This window comes from Hyla sarda, chromosome 2 (genome assembly GCF_029499605.1).
Source record: "Hyla sarda isolate aHylSar1 chromosome 2, aHylSar1.hap1, whole genome shotgun sequence".
Classification (NCBI taxonomy): domain Eukaryota; kingdom Metazoa; phylum Chordata; class Amphibia; order Anura; family Hylidae; genus Hyla; species Hyla sarda.
In genome coordinates, this window is record NC_079190.1 from 432445997 (window position 1) to 432469568 (window position 23572).

The following is a 23572-nucleotide window of genomic DNA, read 5'->3' on the forward strand; positions in this document are numbered from 1 at the left end:
CTTGAAAAAAGCTCCATTGAGGAGCAGAAACATTACTTGTTTTTTGGGACATGATGGAATAAATTCACTGTATTTTCTACATTCTTTTGGAGTGCTGCACCATTTTTCTTCTATTGGATGGACTGTGATCTGGTCGGGGCACTTGCACCACGCATCTGTGGTTAAGTAGTGCCGCATTGATTTTGATATATATGTATCGTATATATCGTATATATATATGACATCTATTAGTTCAGTGATGAAAATGGTTATGTGAATCAGATAACCTGCACACAAACTTACTCTTTTTTGCCTTTGTTAAAGCTGATTGTTGCCCAGCCTGGCATGAAACCTGGATCCCTCGAAAACCACAGAATAACCAGCAAGATAAACAGAACCAAAACACAGATTTCTGCAAAGCTCATAGGTCCAAGGTTCTTGTGCTCAGAAGAAATGACTTTGTATGCTCTTTTCTCTTTTTCTTTTTGTTCAGGACTTACACCACAGCCAAAGTTCTTCTTGAATCTAGAAGGAAAACAGATCACACAGGTTGAGCTGATATTTTATACAAAGATTCTTCTTTCTTTGGAGAACATTTGAGGTTCGTGGTCTGACAGAGTTTGTCTAATCATAGTAAATCCCATTTCAGAATATGGACACTCAGCAGTTAGCTGATCGCTGCAGATAGCGCTCCCAGCACCCTGGGGAACAGTCGATTTTACACGGGGAGGTAATAAATGTGTCATCACCTTGTTCTGTAAGAGATACAGTATATGTTTAATAAGAATCTTTTTATATCCCTATTTTCTCTACAGAAGCTGGTGGCTGATTCCCTTTTTAAGTGGCGCTTTTATGTTTCCCTGGTTGTAAACATTCATTCTGGGATAGTTTGTTCAGTCATTCATAAGAGCCATTAATGAGTTTCCTAGGATATTTTTTAGCGCGGAACCTATCCTTCAGAATTTGATTTTGTTCCTGGAAATCCTTTTGCGTTGTGCAATTTCGCCTGGCCAAATGGCACATTGGTAATCCATATTTTATAGTGTGCGCTCGTAAAATCTAGATGGCTATTGCTATCTACGACCTTAAAAAAAGTTTTTGTTAATAATTTATTAGACTCATTATGAAACACTATTACATCTAAAAATTCGACATTGTTCTTAAAAACTGATTGAGTAAAATTTAAACCTCATTTATTGGTGTTAAGATGCAATAAAAACTGGTTCAGTTGATCCAAGCTACCAATCCCCACAAAAAAAATGTCATCGATAAATCGTTTGAAAAAAATGCAGTGATTAAAAAGCAGATGGGGATAAATAATTTGTTGTTAAAAAAGGCCCACAAAGAGATTGGCAAAACTGGGCACCACCTTTGAACGCTTTGGACACTTACAACACCGCACTTGATCCACCACAAATTCCCACATTTTTACGTCCTAAGTCGTAACTTTTTTCCTACCCATGCAAAAGGCAGCTTTATTGAACTTGATAATGTAACTAAAACTAATTCATATTACTCTTCTAACATGACAACTAAGGAAAGAAAAGCTCTAAATAACCTTTCTAATAACACCAATATTGTAATCCGCCCTGCCAACAAGGGGGGCGGAATCGTAATAATGGACTATTATAGCTGTATTTAAGAAGCTCTGAGACTACTGTCAGATACCACATACTATGCACCCCTATCATTCAATCCCAAAGAAATATATAAAAAAGAACTTTGGTTTTGGAGGCCTTTTCTAATGGAGTTTTTGATAAAGCTGAGAAAGATTATATCATTGTGGATGAACCCGCACTACCGTTGTTCTATTTTTGCCCAAAGTCCATAAGGACCTAAACAAATCCTCCAGGTTGACCCATTGTTACGGGGATTAATTCATTATCCGCTAATCTAGCACAATACATAGATTTACTTTTGCAGAAGTATGTTCTTAACCTTAAATCTCATCTGCGGGATACTACCGATTTTATTACTTCAACATTATTGAAGTACCATGGAATGACGACTTGCTAGTGATATATCATCCCTCTGCACTGTAATTGATCACGATCTTGGAATTAGTGCAATATCAAATTTTTTAGAACAAGACAAAGAGATGCCGTGGCTCAAAATTAATTTATTGTAAAGGTTTAAAATTTATACTTTGAATTTATTCAGCAGATATATTCAGAGCACACTGGCACAGCGATGGGGTCGAAGGTGGCGCCCAGTTTTGCCAATCTATTTGTGGGCCTTTTTGAGCAACAAATTATTTATCCCCACTCACTTTTTAATCACTGCCTTTTTTTAAAACGATTTATTGATGACATATTTTCATGTGGAGTGGTAGCTTGAATCAACTGAACCAGTTTTTATCGTATCTTAACACCAATAAATGGAGTTTAAATTTTACAGTTTTTAAGAACAATGCCGAATTTTTAGATGTAATAGTGTTTCATAATGAGTCTAATAAATTATTGCCAAAACTTTTTTTAAGGCTGTAGATAGCAATAGCTATCTAGATTTTACGAGCGCACACTATAAAAAATGGATTACCAATGTGCCATTTGCCAGTTTAAGCGCATCAGGCGAAATTGCACTACAAAAACAGATTTCCAGGAACAAAGTCAAATTCTGAAGGATAGGTTCTGTGCTAAAAAATATCCTAGGAAACTCATTAAAGGGGTACTCCGGTGGAAAACTTTTTTTTTTTTTTTTTTAAATGAACTAGTGCCAGAAAGTTAAACAGATTTGTAAATGACTTTTATTAATAAATCTTAATACTTTTAATACATTTTAGTAGCTGTATGCTACAGAGGAAATTCAGAAATTTTTGAATTTCTTTGTGTTGTCCACAGTCCGTCCTCTGTCCGTGTCAGGAACTGTCCAGAGCAACATAGGTTTGCTATGGGGATTTTCTCCTGCTCTGGACAGTTCCTGATACAGGCATCAGGTGCCAGCAAAGAAAGCACTATGGAAAACACAAAAAAGAAATTTAAAAAATAAAGATTTTCATCTGTAGCAAACAGCTGCTTAAAAGTACTGAAAGGATTAAGATTTTTTAATAGAAGTAATTTGCAAATCTGTTTTGTAACTTTCTGGCACCAGTTCAGTTAAAAAAAAAAAGTTTTCCACCGGAGTACCCCTTTAATACCTCTTATGAAAGAGCGAACAAACTATCCCAGAATTAATGTTTACAACCAGGGAAACGTAGAAGCGCCACCAAGCAAGGGAATCAGCCTACTGATACCAAAGACTGGTCTATCAATTTTATCACCAGCTTCTGTAGGGAAAATAGGGATATCAGAAAGATTCTTATTAAACATTGGCCAATTTTAATACAGGATCCTTTTGTAAACAAACTATTACCTCCTAGGCCAGGTGTAACATTCAGGGGTAACCGCTCTTTGAGGAATATAGCTCTGAGCAAACTAAAGGCCCACAAATGACCAACAACGACATTCTTAGACACAACTGCAAGCTTCAAATGTGGTACCTCAAGATGCAAATGTTTTGACAGCATCACTAATAAAACTAAAGATTTTACATCTAATGTCATCAAAGAATCCTTTCCAATAAAATCCTTTCTTAATTGTAATTCCAGATTTATGATATATTTGCTCTGCTTTCCCTGCGGCCTTCAGTATGTTGGTCGCATGAACAGTGCTTAAGGGACAGATTAAACAGACACAGGAGCCACACTAATCTAGGTTTTAGACTCCATAGTGTTTCCCGACACCTAATTGAAGTCCACAACTCTGACTTTAAGTGTATTACTATTACACCCATAGAGGGAATATCCAAGGAGGATCCCCATCATTTCTTTTCCTTGAAAAGAAGAGAGAATTTTTGGATCTACAAGCTGCGCACTCTGATGCCATACGGTCTTAATGAACTTATTGAACGTGTACTGTAGTATGTTATTTTTTTAAATATTATACTATATTTATTATATTGGCCCGTAATATCATTTTACATATTTATATCTATGTATTTATTTAGATGTAATGGATATGTGTTTATATAATAAATTTATTATTTGTTCTTATATATCTACTTTTAAGCCCCAAGGTTACCACTCCACTGAAATCAGATAATACACTAACTATATACTATTCCTTGGTTAAATGTGTACTCAATTATTTTAGTTTATATTTCTAATGCCATTAAGCACTTCCCTACTTTATTTTTATTTTTTGTCAAGCAATTTGCCTTTCTTATTCCTAATATTACATATATTATCACATATATATCCCTGATACTTTATCTAAAACGGCCTTTCCATGGTTATCATCTTCTTCCCTGCCTTCTGCTACATGTGCTGATTGGCCAGCGGCGTTCCGAGGTCCCTGATCAAAACAGAGCGCAGCGATGTGCTCTGCATCAAGCCAGATGACAGCCGAATACGGGCTCAGCTAAGCACATATTCAGCATTACCCTGCAAATGTTCTGTATATGAGCGCCCAGACTAATATGTGTTTTACACCTCCAGATTGACAGCTGATCTTACGATCACGTCCTTGACAGCCAAATACTACGGCCGCTTATGTTGTTATCCTATTCATTGAGCCTCGTTCCTGCATCATAGTTGAACGTCATTTGTTTATTTACATAGGTTATCAGTCAGCCTCTCTCCCACACAGTACTGCCGGTTCATGGAGTGAACGGCATGTTGTGACTTACAGTCATTACCATGAACTTTTAATTTGTGCATATATTACATATGTTATATAGGTGCCCATTGCTCGTTTTTTTAATACATTGTGGTTCATGTTTGTTTTTATTATGTTTTATGGGGCTGTTGCATGTTTGATGTGGGAGAGGTTAACCCCACCCACTTTAACCTGGTACCCATTTTCTTCCTTATAAATATGCTGCTTGTTTAATATTGTATATGCCGATCTGAGGAAGGAGGGCTGTATCTCTGAAACATGTCATTAGTTACTGAACTGCATAAACATAGTGCCTGATGGTACTTTAATGCGACATTTGCTTTGGACATACTTATTTCCAGCTGTAATCCTGAACAGCGCCTGATGCATTAATCCTTTTGCTTCCTTCCCTCTCTTCACTGACAGGATTGTATCATCCACTCCTGCAACCTATTGGGCTTTGCAGTTCATTTCTGCCAGCAATATGATTTACCCCTATTTAGGGGCCATAAGCGCTGAATATCTGCCATAAGGTGAGTGGCCATCTATAAGGCTGGTGCTGTTCACTCTTTATCCCATCTGGTCTACACGAGGCAGGGTCCCTCTCTTTTTATTTTCATTACCTAGCTAGGTAGTTAGGCCGCCAGGTATGTAATATAGGTAGGTAGCTGGGTATGTAGCTAGTTAGATAGCCTGGTATGTAGGTAAGTAGTTAAGCATCCAGGTATAAAGTTAGGTTGCCCCCCTTTCCCCGTAGGTATAGGCAGCAGAGTTAACAACCCCCCGTCCCTGTAGGTATAGGCAACAGAGTTAACTCCCCCTTCCCTGTAGGTATAGGCAGCAGAATTACCCCCCCTTCCCTGTAGGTATAGACAGCAGAGTTAACCACCCTTCCCCAAAGGTATAGGCAGCAGAGTTAGCCCCCCGCCCTTCCCCATAGGTATAGGCAGCAGACTTAACCCCTCTTCCCCATAGTTATAGGCAGCAGAGTTAACCCCCTTCCCAATAGGTATAGGAACAGAGTTAACCCTCTTTCTCCTTAGGTATAGGAAGCAGAGCCCCCCCCCCTTCCCCATTGGTATAGGTATAGGCAGAGTTAACCCATTGGCAGATTTACCCCCCTTTCCCATAGGTATAGGCAGAGTTACCCCCCCTCTTTTCCCCATAGGTATAGGCAGAGTTACCCCCCCCCCCCCCCTCTTCCCCATAGGTATAGACAGAGTTAAGAAATAAAATAAATGATGCTCACTTAACCTCTTCAGGACATAGAGCGTATCCATACGCCCGTGGGAATTCCGGTCCCCACCGCTAGCCGGTTGGGGACCGGAGCCGGATGCCTGCTGAAATCGTTCAGCAGGCATCCTGGCATATCGCCCAGGGGGGTCATTATGCCCCCCCATGTCGGCGATGGCCGCAGATCACTGGACAACTCAGTCCAGCGATCTGCGGCGATTCTGGGTCAATCGGGTCTCCAGTGACCCGGAGTCCCGGAACCACTGGCAGATCGGGGCCGTCTCTGACTGGTGCCACCTCAGGATCGCCTTGATTCGTCAGCCGGATTACCGGCCGACAAATCAGGGCGCCTGCTGTGGGTGTCACTCCTGCAACCTGCTCCGTCCCTCTTCCGGAGGACGTGAGCGGGTGCGGGACGTGCACCCCAGGTGCTGGGGACCCCGATCCCCGGCGTCAATGTTGGGATTGGGGCCCCAGGAGCAGCGGCGGCGGCGACGACGAGGGACTGACTTTCCGGCGTGGATCGTTGGAGGTGAGTGACAGCCTCCTGCTGTTGCTTAGCAACAGCTCCCAGCATGCAGAAAGGGCATGCTGGGAGCTGTAGTTATGCAACAGCAGGAGGCAGACCACCACAACTCCCAGCATTCCCTTATGGGCATGCTGGGACTTATGGTTTTGCAACAGCTGGAGGCACATTTTTTCTATGGAAAAGTGTACCTTCAGCTGTTGTATAACTACAACTCCCAGCTTGCACAAACAGCTAAAGTGCATGCTGGGAGTTGTAGTGGTGCATCTGCTGGTTGCATAACTACAACTCCCAGCATGCCCGTTGGCTGTCGGTGACTGCTGAGAGTTGTAGTTTTGCAACAGCTGGAGGCACACTGGTTGTGAAACACCGAGTTAGGTCACAAACTTAGTGATACATAACCAGTGTGCCTACAGCTGTTGCAAAACTAAAACTCTCAGCATGTACAGTCTGTCGGCGCATGCTGGGAGTTGTAGTTTTGCAACAGCTGAATGTCCCCCCCCCCACAATGTGAATGTACAGGGTACACTCACATGGGCGGAGGTTTACAGCAAGTATCTGGCTGCAAGTTTGAGCTGCGGCAAATTTTCTGCCGCAGCTCAAACTACCAGCGAGAAACTACTGTGAACCCCCGCCCGTGTGACTGTACCCAAAAACACTACACTACACTAACAAAAAATAAAATAAAAATATATATACACATACCCCTACACAGCCCCCCTCCCCTATAAAAATGAAAGTGTCTGGTACGCCACTGTTTCCAAAACGGAGCCTCCAGCTGTTGCAAAACAACAACTCCCAGTATTGTCGGACAGCTGTTGACTGTCCAGGCATGCTGGGAGTTTTGCAACAGCTGGAGGCACCCTGTTTGGGAATCACTGGCGTAAAATTCCCCTATGTCCACCCCTATGCAAGTCCCTAATTTAGGCCTCAAATGCGCATAGCGCTCTCACTTTGGAGCCCTGTCGTATTCCAAGGCAACAGTTTAGGGTCACATATGGGGTATCGCCGTACTCGGGAGAAATTGTGTTACAAATTTTGGGGGGTATTTTCTGCTTTTACCCTTTTTAAAAATGCAAAATTTTTGGGAAAACAAGCATTTTAGGTAAAAAATTTTTTTTTTTACATATGCAAAAGTCGTGAAACAACTGTGGGGTATAAAGGTTCACTTAACCCCTTGTTACGTTCCCCGAGGGGTCTAGTTTCCAAAATGGTATGCCATGTGTTTTTTTTTTTGCTGTCCTGGCACCATAGGGGCTTCCTAAATGCGGCATGCCCCCAGAGCAAAATTTGCTTTCAAAAAGCCAAATGTGACTCCTTCTCTTCCGAGACCTGTAGTGTGCCAGCAGAGCACTTTTCCGCCCCATATGGGGTGTTTTCTGAATCGGGAGAAATTGGGCTTCAAATTTTTAGGGGTATTTTCTGCTATTACCCTTTTTAAAAATGTAAGATTTTTGGGAAAACAAGCATTTTAGGTAAAAAATTATTATTTTTTTTTTACATTTGCAAAAGTCGTGAAACACCTGTGGGGTATAAAGGCTCACTTTATCCCATGTTACATTCCCCGAGGGGTCTAGTTTCCAAAATGGTATGCCATGTGTTTTTTTTTTTTTTTTGCTGTTCTGGCACCATTAGGGCTTCCTAAATGCAACATGCCCCCCAAAAACCATTTCAGAAAAACGTACTCTCCAAAATCCCCTTGTCGCTCCTTCCATTCTGAGCCCTCTACTGCACCCGCCGAAAACTTAACATAGACATATGAGGTATGTGCTTACTCGAGAGAAATTGCGCTACAAATACCAGTAAATTTTTTGTCCTTTTACACCTTGTAAAAATTCAAACATTGGGTCTACAAGAACATGCGAGTGTAAAAAATGAAGATTGTGAATTTTCTCCTTCACTTTGCTGCTATTCGTGTGAAACCCCTAAAGGGTTAAAATGCTTACTGAATGTCATTTTGAATACTTTGGGGGGTGTAGTTTTTATAATGGGGTTGGAAGAAATCATCATGATGTTCTGGTTTGGATGAAGAAGAAAGTGAGATGAGCTGTTCATCAGCTGAGAGGACGGCTGGAGGTCCCCTTAGGCCCCTTTCACACTATAAAAATTCATCTGTAATGAATGTCCGTCATAAAAATCGGGCATTAGAAAATCCCTAACTTTGTGACAGGTGAATGAACGGAAGAAATAGTGCATGCACTATTTCTCCTGTTACTATCGCCCGTCACAAAATAATGTTACTGTCGCCCGTCACAATTTTTTTTGGCGCTTACGCCATTGACCGTGCGATTTAATTAACGATATATTTTTATAGTTCGGACATCTCCCACATATGTTTATTTTTATTTACACAGTCTTTTTCTTTTATGGGAAAAGGGGTTTGATTCAAATTTTTATTAGGAAAGGGGTTAAATGACCTTTGTTAACTTTTTTTTCACTTTTTTTTGCAGGGCTATAGCTCCCATTGGGACCTACTGCACTGCACACACTGATCTCAAAGCTTTGCATGGATCAGCGAGATAGGGGCTCGATTGCTCAAGCCTGTAGCTTAGGCTTGGAGCAATCAAACCCCTATCGGATGCCGCAGAGACAGATAAGGGGACCTCCGCTTGATTTTATCTCGATGTCCCAATCAGCCCGACTGAGCTGCCGGGAAGCGTTTACTTTCACTTTCAGACGCGGCAGTCAACTTTGATCGCCGCGTCTGAAGGGTTAACTGCACGCGGCACAACGATCGATGCTGCGTTAGCTGTTAGTGCTGTTAGCCCAGGGTCCCAGCTATGAATAGCAGCCGGGACCAACCCGGTGTGATGCGGGGTCACAGTGTGACCCCATTTTAAACACCGGGACCGAGCGTAGGGCGTACAGGTAGGCCCTACGTCCTTAAGAGGTTAAGCATCAATCTGTATAGGATATCAACCTGTAATTGCTTGTTATATTTATTGTGTGTTAGTTGCATTGTACTACCAGTGTGTGCAACTTTTTATTGTCTATTATTTTCATTGCATTATCATTGTATGCAGCCATCCTGACTGCTTTGTCTCAAATTGCATTTTTACTACCAATGTTTATATTTCCTGATGATCCTGTGACAATCTGACAGGTGAAACACGTTGGCATTGGGAATTTTGGTCTCCATTGGTGATTTTTATCTCACCGTTGTGTTGCATTTTTGTGTTTTTTTGGTTTTTAGTTTCTTAGAGCTCTGTAGTGTGTATTTGACCAATATTTTTCTCTCTCTTTTGCCATCCATTTTTTGTTTTATCCTTCACTTAGAATAGAGCAGGGTCCAGCACAATGGTTGAGGCCACTCTATTAAGGAGGTGGGTCAGTCAAAAGGCAGGGACAGAGGGACGGGCACCATAGAACTAGTGGGCACATTATCCCTCCCCCCGCTGTGCTCTCTAGTCCTCCATATCTGCCTATTATGACCACTGGCTAAATATCAGTTTACTCCTAATACCAACACATTTAGAGGACTGAACCTCAAAACTGACTAGTAGGAAAGACTATCATGCCCTGACAATTAGCTATTAAAGGTTATGTTTTAATGTTCTATATTGCCGTTGATCAGGAGGTATCCTTGTCGGTTATTTTTGCAACCTCTGCTACCTCTATAGCTACACCCCTGGTTACAAGATATATATATATATATATATATATATATATATATATACATATATATATATATATATATATCCCCATTTGTCATTTCGTCTTCCTCACCTCCAAGCCACACCCATAACCAAAGTGGACTGCTTAGTATAAAAGGCCAATTTTTGGTCCTAGTCGGGCTCTGGACTCCATCTGAAATAATACTGGACCTAAACTACTACTCCCATCCTCCCTGTGGGCACCCAGTAACAGTAATTTATAAGCTGAACATTTATATTTCAGTCTAGTATTGCACGGCCTCTATAACCGAGCTACTTCTTACTGCCTGCTTTCAAATAATACCCATCCGGAATTATTAGTGTTTGCATGACTCCTCTAAAGCAAGGACTAAACAGATGTGTGCATTGTAGAAGGACAGCACATAGCAACTATGAAAATAAGCGCATACCTGTCTTCATTTACTCATTACTCAATGGTCTGGATTTATCAAGGCGGTTAACCCCTTAAGGACTAAGCCCATTTTAACCTTAAGGGCCAGGCCAATTTTATTTTTGCATTTTTGTTTTTGCCTCCTCGCCTTCTAAAATCCATAACTCTTTCATATTTCCATCTACAGACCTATATAAGGGCTTGTTTTTTGCATGACCAATTGTTCTTTATAATGAAATCCCTCATTTTACCATAAATTGTATGGCGAACCCAAAAAATAATTTTTTTAGGAAGGAATTTTAAATGAAAATTTCGTTTTCACACTGTACACTTTCCGGTAACAATTACGTGTGTTCTTTATTCTGTGGGTCAATACAAATAAAATGATACCCATGGCTAGATACTTTTATATTTTTGTATCGCTTAAAACAATCTAAAACTTTTTGTACAAAATCAGTAATCTAAAGTCTATTACCACCTATAGCTTTTTCATTTTTCCGTATATAGGGCGGTATGAGGGCTCATTTTTTGCGCCATCCTCTGTAATTTTTATTGATATTACATTTGCATACATAAAAACTATTATATAATTTTTTTAATACATTTTTGGGGGAATAAAATGTGACAAAAAAACCTGCATTTAAAAAAAAATTTTTTTTAACGTTTACGCCGTTCACCGTACGGGACCATTAACATTATATTTTGATAGTTTAGACATATAAGCACGCGGTGATACCAAATATGTCTTAGGCCCCTTTCACACTATAAAAATTCATCTGTAATGAATGTCCGTCATAAAAATCGGGCATTAGAAAATCCCTAACTTTGTGACAGGCGAATGAACGGAAGAAATAGTGCATGCACTATTTCTCCTGTTACTATCGCCCGTCACAAAATAATGTTACTGTCGCCCGTGACAAATTTTTTTGGCGCTTACGCCATTGACCGTGCGATTTAATTAACGATATATTTTTATAGTTCGGACATCTCCCACATATGTTTATTTTTATTTACACAGTCTTTTTCTTTTATGGGAAAATACACACTACAGAGCTCTAAGAAACTAAAAACCAAAAAAACACAAAAATGCAACACAACGGTGAGATAAAAATCACCAATGGAGACCAAAATTCCCAATGCCAACGTGTTTCACCTGTCAGATTGTCACAGGATGATCAGGAAATATAAACATTGGTAGTAAAAATGCAATTTGAGACAAAGCAGTCAGGATGGCTGCATACAATGATAATGCAATGAAAATAATAGACAATAAAAAGTTGCACACACTGGTAGTACAATGCAACTAACACACAATAAATATAACAAGCAATTACAGGTTGATATCCTATACAGATTGATGCTTAACCTCTTAAGGACGTAGGGCCTACCTGTACGCCCTACGCTCGGTCCCGGTGTTTAAAATGGGGTCACACCGTGACCCCGCATCACACCGGGTTGGTCCCGGCTGCTATTCATAGCTGGGACCCTGGGCTAACAGCACTAACAGCTAACGCAGCATCGATCGTTGTGCCGCGTGCAGTTAACCCTTCAGACGCGGCGATCAAAGTTGACTGCCGCGTATGAAAGTGAAAGTAAACGCTTCCCGGCAGCTCAGTCGGGCTGATTGAGACATCGAGATAAAATCAAGCGGAGGTCCCCTTATCTGTCTCTGCGGCATCCAATAGGGGTTTGATTGCTCCAAGCCTAAGCTACAGGCTTGAGCAATCGAGCCCCTATCTCGCTGATCCATGCAAAGCTTTGAGATCAGTGTGTGCAGTGCTGTAGGTCCCAATGGGAGCTATAGCCCTGCAAAAAAAAGTGAAAAAAAAAGTTAACAAAGGTCATTTAACCCCTTTCCTAATAAAAGTTTGAATCAAACCCTTTTTCCCATAAAAGAAAAAGACTGTGTAAATAAAAATAAACATATTTTCTATATTGCCGTTGATCAGGAGGTATCCTTGTCGGTTATTTTTGCAACCTCTGCTACCTCTATAGCTACACCCCTGGTTACAAGATATATATATATATATATATATATATCCCCATTTGTCATTTCGTCTTCCTCACCTCCAAGCCACACCCATAACCAAAGTGGACTGCTTAGTATAAAAGGCCAATTTTTGGTCCTAGTCGGGCTCTGGACTCCATCTGAAATAATACTGGACCTAAACTACTACTCCCATCCTCCCTGTGGGCACCCAGTAACAGTAATTTATAAGCTGAACATTTATATTTCAGTCTAGTATTGCACGGCCTCTATAACCGAGCTACTTCTTATTGCCTGCTTTCAAATAATACCCATCCGGAATTATTAGTGTTTGCATGACTCCTCTAAAGCAAGGTCTAAACAGATGTGTGCATTGTAGAAGGACGGCACATAGCAACTATGAAAATAAGCGCATACCTGTCTTCATTTACTCAATACTCAATGGTCTGGATTTATCAAGGCGGTTAACCCCTTAAGGACTAAGCCCATTTTAACCTTAAGGGCCAGGCCAATTTTATTTTTGCATTTTTGTTTTTGCCTCCTCGCCTTCTAAAATCCATAACTCTTTCATATTTCCATCTACAGACCTATATAAGGGCTTGTTTTTTGCATGACCAATTGTTCTTTATAATGAAATCCCTCATTTTACCATAAATTGTATGGCGAACCCAAAAAATAATTTTTTTAGGGAGGAATTTTAAATGAAAATTTCGTTTTCACACTGTACACTTTCCGGTAACAATTACGTGTGTTCTTTATTCTGTGGGTCAATACGAATAAAATGATACCCATGGCTAGATACTTTTATATTTTTGTATCGCTTAAAACAATCTAAAACTTTTTGTACAAAATCAGTAATCTAAAGTCTATTACCACCTATAGCTTTTTCATTTTTCCGTATATAGGGCGGTATGAGGGCTCATTTTTTGCGCCATCCTCTGTAATTTTTATTGATATTACATTTGCATACATAAAAACTATTATATCATTTTTTTAATACATTTTTTGGGGAATAAAATGTGACAAAAAAACCTGCATTTAAAAAAAAAAAAATTTTAACGTTTACGCCGTTCACCGTACGGGACCATTAACATTATATTTTGATAGTTTGGACATATATGCACGCGGTGATACCAAATATGTTTTTTTTTTAAAATACGCTTTTTGGGGGTAAAATGGGAAAAACTGACAATTTTCATTTTTATTGGGGGAGGGGATTTTCCCCTTTTTTCACTTTTTATCTTTACATTTTTCAACTTTTTTTTGCACTTTTTATGTCCCCATAGGGGACTATCTATAGCAATCATTTGATTGATAATACTGTTCAGTGCTATGCATAGGACATAGCACTGATCAGTATTATCGGCGATCTTCTGCTCTGGTATGCTTGATCTCACGCTGGGAGATGGACGGAGGCAGGTGAGGGGACCTCTGTACGCCATTACAGATGATCGGATCGCCACGGAAGGGCTTTTTACACTGAGGACAAGCAGGGCTCTGTACACTGAGGACAAGTAAGACTTTGTGAATTGAGGACAAGCAGGGCTCTGTACACTGAGGAAAAGCAGGGCTGTGTACACTGAGGACAAGCAGGGCTTTGTGCACTGAGGAAAAGCAGGGCTCTGTGCACTGAGGACAAGCAGGGCTCTGTACACTGAGGACAAGCAGGGCTCTGTACACTGAGGACAAGCAGGGCTCTGTACACTGAGGACAAGCAGGGCTCTGTACACTGAGGACAAGCAGGGCTCTGTACACTGAGGACAAGCAGGACTCTGTACACTGAGGACAAGCAGGGCTCTGTGCAGTGAGGACAAGCAGGGCTCTGTACACTGAGGACAAGCAGGGCTCTGTACACTGAGGACAAGCAGGGCTCTGTACACTGAGGACAAGCAGGGCTCTGTACACTGAGGACAAGCAGGGCTCTGTACACTGAGGACAAGCAGGGCTCTGTACACTGAGGACAAGCAGGGCTCTGTGCAGTGAGGACAAGCAGGGCTCTGTACACTGAGGACAAGCAGGGCTCTGTACACTGAGGACAAGCAGGGCTCTGTACAATGAGGACAAGCAGGGCTCTGTGCAGTGAGGACAAGCAGGGCTCTGTACACTGAGGACAAGCAGGGCTCTGTACACTGAGGACAAGCAGGGCTCTGTGCAGTGAGGACAAGCAGGGCTCTGTGCACCGAAGACAAGCAGGGCACTGCACACTGAGGCTCTATGTCATGCCCCTGGCTCACACAGCAAGATGATTGACAACCCAGGAGCCTGCACAGAGCCCTGCTTCTCCTGCCCTTGCTTACTGCATTTGGACTCCTCATAGAGACACACAGGCAATAGCTGCAGGGACAGCCTTTTTGACCCAAAAATAAACACATTTTTTAATCAATGTATATTACAAATATACATATGAAAGTATTATCTACATTATATCAAAAGTTTTTGTTGGTGACAGGTACACTTTAAAAAAAAACAAAAAACTCTGCCCATATTTTTTTTGTAAATTCTGTCGTGTGAGACATGAAGAGTGTGTAAAACGAATAAACATTTTTTTTAGATGAAGGGGAAATACACTGCACCAAGGTGTGCCTAATTTAAACAATAGGTGAGAAAAATGCTGGCTGAGAAATTTGCCCCAATGGGAAGGATCCTGGATTCTGACATTTGCAATACAGCAATCACAATATATACAAGATATTCCCAAACAGCCCCTAAAAGACCAATGTTTTGAATCTTGAGCTATTGTTAAAGTAAAATTGTCAGCTTGCTCCCCCCGCACTAACCAGAGGTACTGGCTGGTAGTGCAGAGGACGCTGATGATCACTCCGTTCGCCCGTTATCTTCTTTCTTTTTGATATGCAAATTAGCTGCTAACTGGCATGGGCAGGGTTACTGCCTTCATCTGGCACTGTGATGTAACCGTTGCCCGGCCTGCAGCACCGCCCTGCTTATGAAAATTCATGTTCTCCCTAATCATCTCCCTCTCCTCCCCGCTGATTTCAAAACTCCACTGCGCATGTGCTGGCTTCCTGTCTACACTCGGAAGCCGCTACAGCACCTCGGAGTTCTGAAATCAGCGGGGAAGAGAGGGAGATGATTAGGGAGAACAAGAATATTCATAAGCCAGGCGGTGCTGCGGGCCAAGCGGTGGTTACTTCACAGTGCCAGATGAAGGCAGTAACCCCGCCCGTGCCAGTTAGCAGCTAATTTGCATATCAAGAAGAAAACGGGAGAATGGAGCAGGGATCCAGGCATTGTATGCATCAAACTGATCAGAATCCCCTGCACTACTAGCCAGTACTGCTGGTTAGTGCAGGGGGGAGCAATCTGACAGTTTTCCTTTAAGGGAGGCATGCAAGCATTGAAAGCCATTGCAGCCATATCCTGTTTGACACCCGGTACATCATGTTTGCATGCATTATGCCCAGGATTTCTAAAGAAGTCATCCTTTTTAATGTACAACAATTATTAATGTAGAAATGTTGAAAGGCCAATCACTGTATGTTTCCATCAGCATTCAGTGTAGAATGGGGAATTTAGGCATGACCTTCTGTCCTCTACTTAAAAAAACAACTTCACCAAATGTGAATTATAAAGGAATCATCTTGCTATTCCTAGTGAGTTGTATGTACAGCGGTTAGGGCAGCCTACTTAGAGAAAAGTGTTTTTCTGTACATACTGAATGCTACTAAATGTTTTTTTTTTTACTTTGTTATATAATATGTGCAGGAATGTTGGTGTAGCATGTGGTATTATGTATAGCGTAGGGAGACCAATGGTATATGCTGCACTATGTACTACTAAAGTTATTTTCAATCCAAAAAATTCCCTTCTGACCAAATGGTTAAAAAAATATATTGCATAAGGTCCTTCATCTGATATAATAAACATTACAGACTTACTTAGTTCCCAGGAACAGAATCTGCAGCCATATCCAGGAAAGAGCAAGTAGCACAATCATTGTAGGGAAGGCAAATCCAAACCATGAAGCAAAATTGATGACATTGTTGTTTCCAGGGAATAGTCTGTATAAACAAAGATACAGTGCATTCAAGGGGTCATTATTAAGATGCCAAACACCATTATACAAATTAGGAACACTGGAGGGTCTGGGTCCCGACCACGGGAACGGAAGTTCGTGATGTCACGACTCCGCCCCCGTGTGACGTCACGCCCCGTCCCCTCAATGCAAGTCTATGGGATGAGATGTCTAGGGGTGGAGTACCCCTTTAATACATTGTAAAATAGGTCAGGTTTACATCTGTGTTCAATACCCTTTTAGGGTCCTCCATAACATATTCTGTTCAGCAGCAGCAAAAAGAGCTGGCTGTCTGCTGCACAATTGGCCATTGGAGCTCGACTGTCCCTACTGACATTAATGGTGTCCATTATTTTATTGGATATTAACTGGACAAAAAAATGTTGCATGCTATAACACAGCCTCCAATGCAGCCTGCCATGCAGACATGAAGCCTGCCTAAGTAGTACATAAATAATAGAGGTCAAAATAGGCGATTCAATATGGTAGCAAAACTATTCCTTTGGTGAAGGGAGTACTGCACAAATTCTTGCCACCAAAAGCATTTTCTTATTAGCAAAGGGAATAAGATCTACCACTTTTGAGAGATGACTTTTCAGCTCTGCTTGAAAAATACTTACTCATCCATTTGTCCTTTCATGACAAGGTTGGGTGTGGTGCCAGTTAGTGTTGCAATGCCACCAATGCTGGCAGAATAGCATACACAGAGACTCATTCCTTTGCACAGTTTGAGGTGATTCTGTAACCTTCGAGCCTGCTTCTCCTCTTTAAGTTTGTCATTTTGTGGATAAATTTTAACTAATGTCACGCCTGCAAAGCAAAAAATTATAATAAGTTAAAAAAAATGTTGGATAGAGAGAAGATCATTATATATATATATATATATATATATATATATATATATATATATATATATAAACAGGGTAGAACCGCTCACCGCTCCTGCGTCTACTGCACGTCCATGTGCCACGGACACTGGTACCGCTCCAGGTTCAGTAGAAACCACAAAAGAAGACGTCCGGCACTCAGGGAATGGCAGGTAAAACTTGTAAATGGCTTATTCAAAAATGCAATAGGCAGGACAAGTTTTACCTGCCATTCCCTGAGTGCCGGAAGTCTTCTTTTGTGATTATATATATATATATATATATATATATATATATATATATAGATGCAAATAAAAAAAATTTTGCAGTATCTTGTAATACCTTTTTTATTGGACTAACAGAATTTTGTAGAGACAAGCTTTCGGGATTCCTCCCTTTATCAAGTCCAAAGCAAATCTCTAAAGGTATTACAAGATAAGCAACATTTTTTGATTTGCTTCTGCATCACTGGACTAATACGGCTACTCAAATTTACTATATATATATATATATATATATATATATATATATATATATATATACATATATTTTTTTTTTATACAAACAGCTGTCTCAGACTTGTTAGCCATCACCAATGCAAGTTTTGGAAGCCTTTTTTTTTCTTAATTTAGAGTAATATATTTGTACATTTGTTTAGGACTTACTTTTCTCCTTGTGTGTTGCCTCTGCATCTGTCAAGTGTTTTTCATTCATTTCAAAGGCTTGATTGATGTCCCCATTTTGCTCATTGTTAGAGGCTGTTTTTACATCCCCATTTAGCTGGTTGGCATGCCCATTCAGCTGGCCCTCACTCTTCTCTTCTAGATCAGCAGCAAGCTGGTCTAATTTTTCCTCAGAATTATAAAGTTGCTCAAGCACAGCCTGAGCTATTGGTATCATCATGGCTGTTGTGGCGGTATTACTGATCCACATAGATAAGAAAGCTGTTACAAGCATAAATCCCAGAAGCAACCTGGAAAAAAAATGGATGGACAATAAGTTGTTTATCCACGCCAGTTTTGCAGTAGCCTTCAGCTTCAGCCCCTCAGCCCAACCCTATATAAGTAGTAGTTAGCTACACATGGGCCATTTCTTTCCTAGCAGCCTCCCAGTCTGACTGGGAGAGCATCGTAAGTGAGCTGTAGCACCCTGTTCACACTGGTGTGGTGCTGTGCAGCATCTGTTGCTGCCGTGGCGTCATGTCTGCGGGGAGGTGCGACCCATGGACTAGTTTGAGTGGCATTGGGGCCGCTCTGCCAGTGGGTCGTTCCCCCTGTGGGCACTGGTGTCGCGACGGTGGTGGTCGCCGCCCAGTGCTACACCATTTTATGCTAGGGACGTTAGGAACCCACTCTAAATAGGTGGCCTTGACGTGGCGAGTGGGCTTTGTACTTTTTGATCAAAACGTATATACTAACAACCTGTTAGTTTTTGAAACTATGCTGAGAAGCAATTAGATCATTGTGCAAGATTGTAGATGTGCGACCATGTCTGTCTTCTACCTGAATTCACATTGTGTTTTCTATCCCCTCTTTTTTTTTTTTTTAACATGTGTCTGCACTCTTCCCCACCCCCTCAGCCCAACCCTATGTAAGTAGGAGTTAGCTACACATGGGCCATTTCTTTCCTAGCAGCCTCCCAGTCTGACTGGGAGAGCATGGTAAGTGAGCTGTAGCACCCTGTTCACACTGGTGTGGTGCTGTGCGGCGTCTGTTGCTGCCATGGCGCCGTGTCTGCGGGGAGGTGCGACCCATGGACTGGTTTGAGTGGCATTGGGGCCGCTCTGCCAGTGGGTCGTTCCCCCTGTGGGTACTGGTGTCGCGGCAGTGGTGGTCGCCGCCCAGTGCTACACCATTTTATGCTAGGGACGTTAGGGGCCCACTCTAAATAGGTGGCCTTGACGTGGCGAGTGGGCTTTGTACTTTTTGATCAAAACGTATATACTAACAACCTGTTCGTTTTTGAAATTATGCTGAGAAGCAATTAGATCATTGTGCAAGATTGTAGATGTGCGACCATGTCTGTCTTCTACCTGAATTCATAAAAAAATGAAGATCCTGCTGGAGTGGGGGGAAACTATAAAAAAAGGCATACTTACCAAGCCCCGGTCCCGTGCTGGTCTCCTACAGCCCAATTTTAGTCCATTCCCCCTATCTTCTGTCTTCTTCCTGCTTCTGGGACAAGCACATGATGAAAATCCTGCTGGCACAGCCAATCAGTGGCCAAGACATGTTCGCATGGGCATTAACCATGTGGTTTTTGTTTATTTCCACACGGTTCTGCTCTCAAACTCCCATTAAATTCAAGGGAAAGGAAGGAAGTCAATGGATTTCGGGCAGGCTGTCTTAAGGGGAGGGAGGGAAAAGGGAGGGGGTGGGGTTTTGTTTTTTGTGATAATGATGTAAGCATTAATGGATTTTGTATGTATTAAATTTATAATAAAAAATAAATAAAAAGAAATCTTTATGATAAGTCCCTCCGTGGCCTCGGCAAAGCATTGAACATGGGCAAGGTTTTTGCCCATGTGCACATACCTTTACATTTTTAAGGGTTTAGAAATATTTGGTAGCATTTTTCATAAAGCAGTGCAGTTCAGTAGCATTCCATGTTTTTTAGAGTAGCTTATCTGCAATGGTTTAAGGGACTGTCCAATGTAGAAATTTCCTTTTCTTAGGAGGTATCAATGATCATAACCTGATGAAAAGGGTATCCTACATCTTGTCCCTGATTGAAAAGCTGAACCCAGGAACAAATTCCCTGCAGCAGCACAAACAGTGTGGAAGAAAAATTCGAGTTTCCCTTGCAATTAATAGGTTGTCTATGTCATGCCAGGTCCTCCAGTTCAAGAGATCATCTTTGCAGCCAATGTTTCTTCTGCCAAGTTAAGGGGTTTTTGACCTCAACCCTACTTACCATGTATCTAAAGTAGTTGGACCCCCAGTAGTCTGACCCCACCATTTACCAGAATGGGTGTCTCGTGTCTCTTGGTTGAATGATGTGATAGTTGGACATATGTGCTGCTGCTCCATTAAACATTATTTTTCTGACAAAGATAGTTGAGTACTTGGCTCTCTTTGTCAGGCCTGTGGAGGGAAATGGAGTGGCAGAGCGCATGTTAAACCAAGGTTCCATTCAAGAAAAGAACATTGCACCACTGTTCCCATGATTAGTAAAGGATCTGCAGATGAAGGGTTTAGTTGGTGGGAAAACCTTTTAAATAGATAATGTCCCTGAATGGAAAGTCAGCTTTCTTTACTCTCAGAATGCTCCTTCTACTGGTTCTACATAAGTTTTATTACCATTTAGTTGACTTGAAGCCCAAAATTATTCCCTTTCTAACTCAACAGTAGCAACCACCCCATGTCAAAGGGGCACAGAAAAGATCCAGTAGGGAATAAACTCACAGAGCAGGTTTGACTCCTACAATCAGCAATACCCTCAATGCTATCCTCTTGTGCAAATTCCATTTTTCAACTGAGATGGCCACTAGTAACCCTCCGATAAATAACATGTTAGTATCCTTCAGATATTGACTGCAGACCTGAAATAAAAATAAGCAGAGAAGTAAATTGGTTAGTTTAATGGAGATCTCCAGCAAAAAAATAATTTACACCCTATTCACGGGATAGGGGATAAGTAGCTGATAGCGGGGGTGGGGGGTGTTTGGGGGGGGGGGTCCGACCACTGGGGCCTCCTGCGATCACCGGGATGGGACCCGGCATTCAGTGAGAAGCGCATGCTGCAGCCAGCATTTGCTACTTTCATTCCTATGGGATTGCCGAGAAGACCTGAGTACAGCTCTCGGGGATCACTGGTGCTCCCATAAAAATGAAGGGAACACATGCCGTCTACCGGTAGATGACACATGCTCCTCACTGAGAGCCCTGGTTCCTGTACCAATGATCAAGGGGGGGGGGGGGACAGTGATTGGACCCCTGTGATCAGCTCTTATTCCCATCCCGTGGATAAAGTTATTTTTTGCCAGAGTACTCCTTTAAGTGTCTGATGCAGGCCTGATGATTTCATACCATTATATGTAATAGTGGTACAGGAATAAAATGAAATTGCATGAAAGAATGTATCTTACCGCCGTTGAGTTCATAATACCCATCATTGGAAACAGCACCACTGGGAAGAGGGCAGTAACAGCCAATGGGAGAGCTTCTGTGCACCAAAATAGAGCCATAATAATGATCACATAGGCACAGCTTGCCTCCTGCATAAGAAGTTATAGAAAAATCATAATTACATAATCCTATAGGAATAAAATTCCCTCTATAAGACCAATGATGACTAGTGAAGCCTTGTCAGCTCTTCATCAAGGACTATTGCAGATCAACTAAGTGCTAAATTAATTGAGCGCTAAAGTAAAAATCATAGTATGAGAAATAGGAAAAAGAAAACTACCGTATTTATCGGGGTATACCACACACCGGCCTATAACACGCACCCTCATTTTACCAAGGATATTTGGGTAAAAAAAGTTTTTTACCCAAATATCCATGGTAAAATGAGGGTGCGTGTGTGCGCGTGTATACCCCGATATACCCCCAGGAAAGGCAGGGTGGCATAATTACCTGGTTTGGGTCCAGGCCTCCGGCGTGCGTCCCCGGCGTCATTGCTATGCGCTGCACGGCACGGCGCATGACGTCAGTGCACCGCGCCGTGCATAGCAACGACGCAGGGGACGCACGCCGGAGGCCTGCAGCAGCGCGGATCCGACCCAGGTAATTATGCCACCGGGGAGGCAACGGGGCAGCGGCGCCGGCAATGGGTGCCGCTGCCCCTTCTCTCCCCCTGGCTGTCGGCGCCGCTTCTCTCCCCCTGGCTATCGGTGCCGGCAATGGGGCGCCGGTACCGATAGTCAGGGGGACAGAACGGGCAGCGGCGCCGATAGCTAGGGGGAGAGAAGGGCCGGCAGCAGGGCTCTAGACCCCAGGGAAGGCAGGGGGAGAGAAGCGGGCAGCGATGGCCTCTCTCCCCCTGCCTTTCCTGGGAGTGTATCGGCGTATAACACGCACATAGACTTTAGACTAAAAATTTTAGCCTAAAAAGTGCGTGTTATACGCCGATAAATACGGTATGTTATGAATTATTTATCACTTGTGTAATGCCTGTTTCCCCAAAAACTTGATCCCAATCAATCTATGAAGTATTTGTGGTTTATTTTAAGAGTAGGAGTGCACAAAGTATGACAATCTATTGCATACTATTGCATTTAAAATACTAGTTTCTCTGCACCCTTTCTACTATACTTTTAGGTATAGATTCATATATCAGGGTAGTTAATTTCCCCCAACATATCCGCAGCTATATATCACTTGAATGAGATCATACAAGCTGTTCATTGGTATATACTGTATAATGTTGCAATTGCATCACCTACATTTTTTTTATTGAATACAGTCAGATACTGAACATGTCCTTTCAAGCATGTTTTTTCCAATCTGTCAATGATCTGGAAGGAGATTTATCAAGCTCCATAGTAGATTTTTTTCTTTAAAAAGTAGCATGTACTTTTCTATACAGTAGCGACTTTTCTATACATGCTGTGACTTTTTGATTTTTGCTTGTTCCAAAGCACATTTCTGAAATCTGCTCACGTAGTAATTATTATTATTATTTTTTTAGTTTGCAGTGGTCATGTATTTATCAAATGTGATAGTTGCTATTTATGAAAAAAACAAGTCACATCTCCATTTAAAAGTAGAATATGTATTCCAGGTCCAACCTGGCTTACAGAAAGTGCATATGTCCGCAGAAAAGGAAATTAACATCCACTTTAACAACTGTTCTTGTTCAGCATCATGAAACAAAGCTACTACATTTAATGTTAATTATAGAAAAAAATAACTATAAAACTATATAACTATAAATTTTAAGGTTGAAAATAGACACTGCACACTTTGTTAATTTTAGAACAAGTACATGCTGGAGTACATGGGGCATTATATTGAGGTGCACATAGCAGGGAGGCACATGATGGGGGCAATATATGTGAAGGGCACAGCACGTGGGGCATTACATGAGAGAGGCACATGAAAAGGGGCCCCCCTGTCATGTGCCCTTCGCAAATAATGCCCCAGTCATGTGCCCTTCACATATAATGCCCCCTGTCATGTGCCCCCCATTTATAATAATTCAACCAAACCCAAAGGGCATAAGAGGCCCATAAACACTACTATACCAAACCCCAGGGCCGTAGCCCTGGGTGTAACACCCCTATTAATATGCCCCTAATATACCTTTTATTAAAGACGTTTAAAATGA

The 23572-nt window shown here is 41.7% G+C and overlaps 1 protein-coding gene across 5 annotated transcripts in view; it reads right to left on the bottom strand.

The window, feature by feature from the left end:
• The window catches only part of SLC13A2 (solute carrier family 13 member 2), an 84653-nt gene that overhangs the window by 42671 nt on the left and 18410 nt on the right, over positions 1-23572 (bottom strand). For 3 of the 5 annotated variants that reach the window (XM_056559110.1, XM_056559109.1, XM_056559108.1), the window contains exons 2-7: positions 21390-21518; positions 20707-20843; positions 17968-18275; positions 17057-17246; positions 16300-16422; positions 283-504 (exon numbers count right to left, since the gene is read on the bottom strand). In XM_056559110.1, the coding sequence (XP_056415085.1) occupies positions 283-504; positions 16300-16422; positions 17057-17246; positions 17968-18275; positions 20707-20843; positions 21390-21488 (1079 nt within the window). In that variant the 5' untranslated portion in view covers positions 21489-21518. Of the gene's footprint in view, positions 1-282; positions 505-16299; positions 16423-17056; positions 17247-17967; positions 18276-19400; positions 19477-20706; positions 20844-21389; positions 21519-23572 lie in introns of those variants that run through there. The other 2 variants (XM_056559112.1, XM_056559111.1) reach the window with 2 other exon arrangements.